At 36.9% G+C, this 11,590-nt stretch overlaps 1 protein-coding gene across 1 annotated transcript in view; it reads right to left on the reverse strand.

Annotated features, from left to right (window-relative positions):
- ENTREP2 (endosomal transmembrane epsin interactor 2) overlaps window positions 1-11,351 on the reverse strand; it is a 44,673-nt gene extending 33,322 nt beyond the window's left edge. Inside the window, exons 1-2 of the mRNA XM_065641945.1 lie at window positions 11,241-11,351; window positions 5,082-5,213 (exon numbers count right to left, since the gene is read on the reverse strand). Coding sequence (XP_065498017.1) covers window positions 5,082-5,213; window positions 11,241-11,339 — 231 coding nt within the window. The 5' untranslated portion in view covers window positions 11,340-11,351. The remainder of the gene's footprint in view (window positions 1-5,081; window positions 5,214-11,240) is intronic.
- Between the last annotated feature and the right edge of the window lie 239 nt (window positions 11,352-11,590).

The following is an 11,590-nucleotide window of genomic DNA, read 5'->3' on the forward strand; positions in this document are numbered from 1 at the left end:
AATTTTCACAGATTAAAGCTATCAGGAAAATTCAGTCTTTTTACTTTAATTAACAAGAACAACTCAGTTCCTTAAAATTTCAGCTGCACATGAACACATTCAGTGCCGACTACTATGTCAGCATTTTATGCTCATTCAGAGGTAACATTGTTAAAAAAAAAAAGGTATCTCATTCATACTAGTCTCATCTTGGCGAATACTTAGGATGTTGCCTGAAATATATTCAGCAATGTAATCCAGAGGTGATATGACTTTATAACTAGATCTGTGTGTGTTTGTTTACACTCATATGTGTGTATACACAAAAAAGATTTATCCTCCAGCATGTTTTCTGGTTTTACCTAAATAAAAGCCAGCTTGCACAGCAATATCAGAAGAGTGAGCAGTCAGGAAATTAATACAGTGCTGATAACACCTCAGCTAAATGTAAGACACTGCTTTTATATCTTCATCAATTTGTGAGCCTCTAAGAACTTTTCCAGTGGAGCTTCACCTTTTTAGTTAATTCAAGCCTACTCATAACAGGTTTGTCCTCCTGTCCTCTTTCCCAGTTCCCTCAGTAGTCTACAAACTCTGGCATCTTTGGCCACAAATTTCTACTTTATGCATTAGAATTACCTCCTATTGTTTGGACAGAAAGTAAGAGCAAAATGCGCTCAACTGAAGTCCTCAGAAAGTGAAAAAATATTCAACTGCTTCCAAGTGTAATACAAGATAAGGTAACAGTACAAAGTGTTATTTGCACAAGATTACTGGTTCTGGCAAACAATTCATCTCAAGTGACTGTTTTTCAGATATTTAAATAATGAGCCTTTTATGTTTTACCCAAGAGAGTTCGTATGTTTGACATTTTAAGATTTTAAAATATCAAGTTCTGTAAGATTCCGTTAATTGTAAGGTAAGGCAGTCTACACATCAATAAAATAAATCATTTTGCCACAGCTTCATGCTTCAGCACCTATTTTTCTTTCAGGAATTTTACTGTTAGTAAAAAGTTATATTTTTACTGTGAGAATAACATTATCTTTTCCTCTACAAAGAAGTCCACAAGACAAAAGTAAATCTGTATAAGATTTAAGTAGCACAGGACAAAAGATTTCTAATATTTCATCCCATAAAAAATATTTTTTCAGAAGTCATTAATTCTTAGAACAAATCTCCCGAGGCAAACTTCCTTGTATAACAGTATGCCCCCCTAAATTCGTAAACCCATCACATATCTTTGATTACAAACACAAAATCTCCTTAAATCAGAGTTCACCTGAATCCATTATCGTTCACACTCATGAAACTGGACTTAACAGTCCATTAGCAAGAGTAAGTAGTGAGGTACACACATTAGCCTTGCAAACGTGTTTCTTGTAAGTATTCATCTTGATTTACAGGATTTACTGATAATGTTTGTACGGGCTATGAAGGTCAGCATTTAAAGTGGCTAACACCAAGCCTCATTTTACACCAGGTGAATTCAATCTAAGAGTGAACTTGGCTGGGGAAAGAGCTAACTCAGAAGGAACAGGCACGTAGGTGCTCCTTTTGGCATCTTGGTTAGAGCACGTCACTGCACTCTACCTAGCTGGTGAAGACTGGGAGTTTCGGTAATCCCAAAGGTGCACTGGTGTGACCGAAGAAAGCGTAGATCTCTATACCAGATTGTTTTCACTAAAAGCCCAGTGCAGATGCTGTGCGGTTTGGACCCGATCAGTTCATGGAACAGGTTCGTTCTGTGATGATATGACTGCTAAATCCAAACCAGCAAATTCAGCGGCAGGAAACAGCCAGGTACAGAACCGCACCTTCTGGTTGCGCCTCTGTGGGAAAAGCAGATTAAGCTGCTGCTAGTGAAACTGCACCCTAAGTCCATCATATCTGTGGTCACCATCTCATTTCTGTACATCCGATTCTTAATAAATCTTTTTAACTATTTTTACTAATTTTGTAAATGGGTAGGATTTGCTTTTACCTTCATTTGGCTTGAGTTAAGTAACATCCTAACATAGGATAGAGTTCTTCTAGAAGTGCAGTTATTGTTAAAATCAAGATACTGAGACACCAGCATTCTTTAGCAGCACAAAATATTGACCCTGAGTATCCAGAAGAAAGTAAGAAATCTTATTTTCAGAGGCAGCTTAGGAGCTACTAATGCAGAAAACTGTGTAGAAAATGCATCTTCTGGTGAAAAACGGTAACAAAAAAAATCTCTCCATTGTAAACCAGGGCAGATGGATCAGACTTGGGTACCTGCAGATCTTAATGGCAGTTTCCCACATCATGCAACTGTGCTGTTTTTACTGGAGATCTGCAGACAAGACAAGTATAATATCTTATAAATAGAACTCTAAACCCGCCAAGTCACTGTCCTTGAAATGGGTTGAGTCCCCAACTTTTACAACAGTGAAATGGCAGTGTATTTTGGTCTGGTTTACTGCGACATATAATTTTGTGCTGAAATGTCACTATTCAAATAATCACAGGAATTAGCACTCATCTCACAGATCACATATTCAGTCAGCTTTTGCAATCAATACTTATATCTATATATGTACATACATGCAATCATAGATATTGCAGTGCTAATTCTTGTGTCCTCATTAAAATGTTTGGGTAGTTCATTCAGGATTCTAAAAGAAGAATCAGACATTGATTTACAAAGGAGCGTGAAGAGATGATTCAGCGCAGAGACGACAAAGAGATTTTTAGAAATTTTTCAAAGCAACTACGAAAACCCCTACTCAGTATCATGCAAGGCGTGACCCCAGCACAATTTAGTGTACACAGGACTGGTAGCCACCGCTTTTTCCCTTGTTCTGTTTGACTGACTGGGAATAAAATCAGACAGGCAACACGTGTGCAATTGTTCTGTTCACAATGCAGCTCCTATAGTTTCTACCACCAAAAAGGCAGAGATGACTTAATGGTGACATGAGATTTTTACCCCATCCAGAATAAAGAGAAGGAGCGTGAAACCTACTTAATGTTATACATAGAGGTGTATATTCTTAATTCTGGTAACCTACACTTTCTGTCCCTCTGGCTCCCGAAACAATGAGCGCAATTGAGCTTTTGGTACTAAAACATCTGTTCTCTTAAAATCACAATGTAGTTGTTAATTGCAATTAAAGAAGATGAGCCCTATCACTGTCAGTTGTTTACCTAATAAGCTGTAATGTTTTTTTCTCACAGGCTCAGTAGGATGCTGTTCTTAAATTTACAGCCAGGAACACAGAGCTTTCAAAGCCAAATAGAAAGCAAATGTAGAATGAAAAATATTTAAGAAACTTTCTGAAAAAATTATTTTCCCAACTACCTGCTCTTTATTCAAAAATTCTGAACATAATTGAAGCTGCGCTCAGACTATACTCAAAGGAACTCCTGTGTTTAAATCAGTCCTCTGCTAGTGCAAGCAGATACATCAATTCCTTTTATAAATGACCGAGCTATATTTTAAAACAAATTATACTTTGTGATTCTATTCTTATTGCTGCATTTGTCAGAAACCTTACACTGATTTCCAGCATGTCACTTCTACTCACTTCATATGTTGACAGTGTCCTCAAAGATGAACAGTTGTTCTCTCTCTCTTTAAAGTTTGCTGACATATTTACAGCAAACAACCATATGCTCCCCCAATCTTTATTTTTATAGGAGCAGCAAGTCAGCTTTTTCTGTATGACGGGTTCATGTTTTTGCATCTGTCATACTCTGAAGAAAGTCGCTCTGAGAAGTTATTTTCCTGCATTATCTTCTCCTAACATATTTCACTGGAACTGCACCACTAAATACAGACCTGAATTTAGCATTCCGAGTAGCAGTTACTTGTTATTTTTTTATCAGAAATGTCAAATTATGCTTCTTTTCTACTTAGTAAATTCCTGCTACCCAGTAGGTTTTTGCTCCAATAGTCTCCTTGATCATCCTCATTAAAACTTGAGGCAGAGCTCGTACTTCATTTTGGGGCCATATCAAATAGTTTTAATTTCTAACTATAGAAATTGTAGTTGGTTTGGGTTTGGTTGGTTGGTTGGTTTTGTTTTGTTTGTTTGTTTGTGTATCTGGGGGGGGGGATTGTGTGGTTTTTTTAAACAATGCTGAAGGACATTTAGATATTTATTACATAACTTTTGCAGGATTTCTACCTGTTCTGAACTTTAAAATATGGCTTGAAATATCAATATATCTTAGCATTTTCAAGCCTTGCACTATATTTTAAATCCCCAAGATCCTGATGACACTCCATTTCACTACTCCATTATAATCTATTAACTGTATTAATACATATACTTTAAAATTGAGAGGTATGGATGCAGGGTTAGTTCAGTTGATTGTTCAATTAAATCTAAAATGAATCAATATCTGTCTCTCAGGCTAGCATTCTTTTCTCTGAGCAGTTCTTTCAATGGATTCCCTAATATTATCCAAACCAACATAACACCGTGTCTTGCTAGTTTGGTGACAAATTAAGTGAAGCAATGATGTGGGAAATTACACTGAGATACATAACTTGCTTATGCAACATTCTTAATATTTGCTCTCAGTTTTTCATCTGGGTAGTTGTAACACAAAAGCTCTGCAGGATTTAAACTTCTTATAATATTGCAGAGAAGTCAGGAAGCATGTTTCCAGCTCTATCCCGAAAGAACACTGCCAATACTTTCAGTTAGCAGTACATCATGAAATACTTCATCATTCTGCTAATACTTTGTGTTTCCTTGCAGTCTACTATAACATTATGAAACACCACCAACCACCACCTTTGATTCCGGCGTTCTTCAACAACAACATGAAAGACACCTGTTCTTATACCTTCCAGCATCGGTCATAACCAACTTTAACTTCTGTTTCTTAAATAATCTCTAGCAAAATAGTTAACTATACAAATACAGATATTGAGTGTGTAACATAAAACCACTTTCATGTTTAGAAGCACTACATTCTGTTGGATGAAGATAATTTTTTTTTACATGTAAGCGTATATGAACACAGAGAACACCTGCTACCCCTCCTTTCATCACACACTTCTGTCTTCCTAAGTACTCACTACTTAAAACTGAAATAAACTGTTAATTCTTCTCATAATGCACCTTTAGGGTCAGCCTCACAACATTACACTCCTGCAGCGGGTTCAGTTTCAGAGTTTCTCCCAAGTTACTGCAGCCTGATGTTTGATGCTGCATTTCACAGCAAACACAGACACCATCACTGTCGAATTTAATCTGTGGAGGAAAAATAAAAAAGGTCAGAGAAAGTATAGATCAACAGAAAGAAACTTCCCAAAAATTATATTTACACTTGTTGTGACAATAATGACTGCTAAATGCAAAATTAAAATCTCTATGCAGAGTCCCCTGAATTAGAATGTCTTCCATTGGCTAATATAAACTATAAACCCAAGTAAAATACAGAAAGAGGATACAATACCAATGAAGAATGCTAGCTTTTATGCTCCTTTTTGGAAAAAAATTATTTTCCAGGCACAGATGAAACCAGAGTAACTCAACTGAATAAACACCAAATCATATCCAATGGGGAAAGACAAAAAAAAGAAAAAAGTCAGGAAATACATGGAAGCAGCCATAATCACAAATGTAACATATACTTACTGTGTGCTTACACATACATGGGAAGATAATTACAAAAGAAACATGACGTACACTTGAAAAAAGAGAATGCAGCATGAAGAAACAAATGGAGAAATTAAGAGGTACACGTCATCTCATATATATTTTTACTTTGGAAAAAGTTTGCTCTCTATTTTCCTATGTCCAGTTTGTCTTGAATACAAGAAACATTCAATGTTTTTCCATTTTAAAAAGCATTATGTGTTCTGTTCTTCACAGACTTGCATCAAAGCATGCCTTGCTAAGAATACTGAACCCTGATGATTCTCAAAAAGTAAATTAAAGTTTATGTCCTTGAGTGATTCTGAAATAATCCCATTTAGCTCAATGAAAATATTCATTATACTGATTCTGCCTGCCTCCCTAAAAACCAAAACCAAACAAAACCAACACCACACGGGCAAAAAAACCCCAACTCTGGAACGAAAAACCATAGCAACGTTTATTTTTCAGCATCCTTCCAAAAAAGACTTAAGCTAAAATTTAACTATGTACATATTTTTACCTAGTCTGTTAAAATGAACCGTCATTGCTTTAAATTTTATCAGTTGGGTATTTCTATGCTTTCTCCACTCCCATTTTTGCAGGTTATTTAAAGGGCTTACAATGGGCTACAATACCCTACCTCTCCAGGCCACTAGTTGCAATTCAATCCGGGTCTTCTTACCACTTAAGACCTTGAAGAACATTCATATAATCTTAATAGCTACATATTTAAATATACGTGTTTTTTAGTGTCATCCCTATCAGGCCTATCTAGTACTATCTGCTTACAAGTTGGTGACCAGGACAGCAGTTGGAAAAGCAGAAAGTGTCCATTAAAAAACCATAATAAACTTCACCAGATGAGCTGCAGGTGAATGAATGCTTGCCATATAAAGTGATGAAGACATGCTCAGGGCAGGATGCTATCTCAGTGGGCTTCAATTCCTAAGACTCCAGATTGCCCTCTAGCCAGTATAAACTGTAAAAAGGCTTTAAAAAAATCTGCATATGTAAGTTACACCATTTCCCATATACATAGAGGCAGCGCTGGAAGTAATTGCCTATAGCAACTCACAGAGACTGGTCATACCCTGAGCCATAGACACTGTAAAAGAAATAAAGAAAAAAAAAATAGAGCACCTTTATAACAGTTGTGTTGTTTACTTCTAATTAGTATACAATTTAATTCACAAAGCTGCTGTAACAATTTCAGACAGTGAAATTTTTCAATTCCTATAATCTTTTAATACTCTCTTTTAAAAAGCAAAAGATCTAAGCAAAACCCAGCTACACGGCTTATGATCAGATAACCTCAGCTTTTCAAATGAACAGAAAATACAAAGCACTAAGTGCCACTGGGGAGGTCTTGCTCCTGAACCTCTCTGGAAATGGTGTCAACTGTTAGATAAATGCTACAGAGCAAGTCCAAAACTTATACTTTGAATGTAGAGCTGTGTCAGATTCAGTGGTCAGAATGCTACAGCACACCTGCTACACCAGCACCAGGCATACAGCAAATCAATACTGTCTTCAGCTGCTAAAAAGTTTTTATAACGAGGAAAAAGGACTTCAGACAAAGCTATCTACTGCAAGATCATTTTTTTCTCTGATTCATGCTGGCCCTGTTCAATGAAAGAGAGTCACTGACTCATGATGGGATGTATTTGACATTTCTAATATCAAATCCAGATTCCAAGTCTACTTTTATCTCATGTAATGAACAGGTGTCACAGACATAAGGTTGAAAAGAGAAATACTTTCTTGGTCAAGATTCCCTGCCTATGAGAGATTCTCAATTCATTCTGAAAGATGTTCTATGACTTTGAACCGGACAGTAACTCTCCTTTCAATTCCATCCTTCGAGGTCCCTTCCAATCCCTAACATTCTGTGATTCTTAAAAATAGTTAAAAGAGAATTGTTTATGTGAAAGTTCCTGCAAAACATAAGGACATCTTAAAAATAATAGCACATTCAAAACCACCTAAAAGTTGCAACTAGACTGCAAAACAAACCCCTATTTTTAATCTTAGTAATACATTTTTAAAGAGTTTTTAACAATTTGCTCTATTGTGCACCTTTACCTTCAAAGGTTTGCCAAGTGACATCTTTGCTAACTTGTGCTTTTGCAATGGGGAGCGGTACAAAAGGCCGAGCATGTCATTGCATTCGTGCTTTTGACAAAACAGCAGCTGAAAGCAGCTTTGCACCCTCGTGCTCCAGAACGCACATCCCTGCCCTACTGCTGTCCCACACCTGTGCGGACAGGATCAAGAATTCACACAGCTATCCTGGGACCTATACATTGTTAAAACTAACTTATCTTTTCTGTGTGGGAGTGGTTGCAAATCCCCAGCCTGACTGAAATGTGATTTTGACTAGAGAAAATCTAAAAAGGAAAGTCTGGACAGAAGAAACTATATTTTTTTGAAACAATTATGGTATGATGAACAGTCGCAATGAAATTAAATCACTCTCATCTAGTACAGCACACTATTGCAAAGCTACTTAATATTTCATCAAGTTCTGAAAATTGAAACTAGCAGTTTGAACATTTGTTTTATGTTCTCTTGCCAGCTCAGCATTTCACTAGTCCAGAGGAAAATTTGAACATTCCCATCTGTAGCAGGAACAAAAAGCTCAGGGACGTATAAATGAAACGTAAGTGTTGCCTTTTAATTTACTAGCCAAGTACACTGGCTTTAGAAAAAAATGCAAAACATTGCCACCTTCTTGCTTAAGTGACAAACTTCCATAAACCTGGAGATCAAGCAAAGGTTTCCTAAGAATTCTGCCGTATGAGAACAAATGAGAAAGTACCTACTCAGGAAGTCCCTACATGCCCACCCACCAAACCTCTTAATCCCCAAATGTCTACATCCAAGGGCAAAGCCTTCTTTGACCTGCAAACCCTCTGCCTGCCACTAAAAGCACTTGTTTGACATGACACCTTCCTGCACTGTTGATTAGAGCAAGACTAGATAAGGCGAGCTAAAGGAGGGAAGAAGGGGGACAAATACACGGGTAAAGAACCCAAGGCGACTTTAAAGTTCAGATGAAATGTGGTCCCATGAAAATCACTGAATCTAGGATACTTTGGAACAACATTAAATTTCCAAGTGGAAAACAACCCATACAACTGAAACATAATTTTTTCACAAAGCTGAAGGGGAAAGGAAAAAAAATAAAAAGGAAAAAACAATTCTTCCTGAACCTATGAGGAATCCTAACACAGATACATTATCACAATACGTCCCCGAACAGAGATCACGTATGGCTAGGCGTTGTTATTAAATGACAAATACTGTCAACATTATTTGAACACAGACTCCAACAAGCACATACATAATCACACTTATCAGTAGTCTGACTAAACAACTGAACGGCAGGCTTAGGGATTTTTCAGCAGGCTTTGCTGAGTAGCCCTGTTTGCTCATGGCTGCCTAAAAGGAACGACAAAAGTAGGCAGACACACACAAGACCCATGTGTGCGCTGAGCTGCGACAGCACCAATGCCAGCATTCTTGCCACATGCATTCCTCTCCATCTGGGACAGGATTTGCCGTTTAAATTCTATTCACACAGCTTACTGGACATCACCAAAACCGTGTCAGCAACGACATGGGTTACTACTGAGTCAGACGTGAAAGACCGCACACACAAGTACAAATGGCTCAGCCATACATACACACACACATACACGTTTATTCCCTTTATTACTGTAATTAATTGTGAAAAACAGTAAGTGGTTAAGAACATGTTCATTCTGAAATAATTTATATATGATACAGTACAGAAATTCTAGGGGATTTTGCCAATGAATCAACGAGCTACTGAGCAAGGAAAAGTTAAATTCGTATTTCCAAAACATTCCAGGTGAAAATACTGTGTTTGAAAATTATAGCACATAGGTCACATAATATAGTTACATAGTTGCATTATACCATTAGGAAGGCATTCATTTTGAGACACTATTTATTCTTTCTTCCACGCAGATGCAAAGCCATTTTTTCAAGTCTTCATAGGAAATTCTGATATAAAGGCAGTCCCTCAAAGTAACTTCTAAATAGTCCTAATACCAAAGCAAGGATCTCCAAACAAATTAGTAAGACTCACTTCAAAGATATTCCGCAAAAAATACCCATGATAGTTCTTTTTTTCATTTAAAAAACCCAACAAACCCCACAACAAAAAAACCCCTCTTTTACCATAGCACTCCAAAGTATAGTATGCGTCTTATAACAGCTCCAGGTTCCACCAGCCGATTTTTCCAGCTCTACAGCACAACGCCAACTCCCCATCATAATGAGAGTCAGAAACTTTATCAAGAGTTTCCCAGATCAAACATTTTACAGGGAAAATCTTCCCTTTCTCTAGTGGTTTTCCACCAAGTCAGCTATCTGGCTCCATCCATCTGGTTCTGTAAAGCTTCCACCCCAAAAGCACCTGGAAGTGGCAAACACTATAAAGAGCTGAGCAGGACACCTAAGCCTTTCCAGCCTAACTGATGGCGCTGCAGACAGCCCCTCTGAAACAGGGTGGGCGACAGGAAAACAACACACAGGCCTAACAGCTGACTAAACAAAGTGAAGGCATGCGACAGGTCACACCCACATCATTTCCTCTTCTGTATTTTTCATGTGCCTGTTGAAATATTTGCCAAAACGTTTTATATTATTTTAACTTAGTTTTATTAAATATATTGTGTGCTAACGGAAGCCTGAAGGGTTTTATTAGACAAAATCCTTAGAATGAAGGAGGAAAGTGATGGCTGAATAGAAGAGATGCACAAGCATTCTGTGGAGTCATCTGTTGGCATTAGAGAGAAAAACGTGTTTTCTCTTCATCATTTGAATCAATGTCTTGAGATGCCTATGTACGTATATTCCTAATACCTAATAAATTCTGTAAGTGCATAATCATACAATTTATACAGTGAGACTGGTCTACTGACAGCCAGATTATACTAAAAAGAGCACTGATGCATACCCATAAACATTCTCCTTACCATTTGTCAATCTTACAATTCAATGTCATTTGTTTCCTGAATTTATGGGGGGGAAATAATTGTTTTATCATTTACTTTAAATCAGAGATTTCAGACATGAGTTTAGTTCTGTAGACATCTTTGTAAGTTTAATACAGAAAATATGTTAGAGTTCAATGTATATGTACTTAAATTTGCTCTGGAAATTAATTTTTTAAAAAAGAACTAATTTAGGTTGGCAAATAAAATATTAAAATACCCATACTAAAACATTACTATCAGTACATCTGTGAAATACACTGGTTGTATAAGGAGCTATTGGATGAAATCCTGATACTGCTGACATCAAACCGTAATCACTGCACTGCTTTGATGTGCCCTGTGTTCCACCTATTCTGTTTAAGCATCATTTGTACCACAGCATTAAGAAGCAAGTCTTTCTAATATTATAACTTTTTAAGGTGACAAAAAACTACATCAGCACTTTAACTCTCAAACTTTTCTCAACATGATTTTTCATGTTGTAATGTCTATAGATGGCTCTACCAAACACATACTGTTTTAAAAAGTAAAGAAATATGTGTATAAAACCCAAACACATTGAAAATAAAATCCATTGCCCTTTATAAGAGATTTGTTTTTCATTACTCACCAACTGACATCCTTCCAGGGAGTTTACCAGCTGAGCGTTCTGACAAGAGAGAATGGAACCAGCCAAATTCAGCATAACACACACTGCAGACAGCAGCATGAAAAAGGTTATCTGGAAAAAAACCAAACGGCCTATTACGATTCACTGCAAGAGGCAAACAAGAAAAAAATTTATCATTTAGATGTTGAAGAACTTCCAGCCTGTCATACAACTACACGGATGGTAACATTTTATATATTTTAAAGAAGAAAGTAGAGTATTCTTTAATCTGACAACATCCTGAGTCTCACACTATAAGAGAAAGCTAAATCAAACCTATACTTGACTATGATCTATTTTCCTCCAGTCAT

Source organism: Caloenas nicobarica, chromosome 10 (genome assembly GCF_036013445.1).
Source record: "Caloenas nicobarica isolate bCalNic1 chromosome 10, bCalNic1.hap1, whole genome shotgun sequence".
Lineage (NCBI taxonomy): Eukaryota > Metazoa > Chordata > Aves > Columbiformes > Columbidae > Caloenas > Caloenas nicobarica.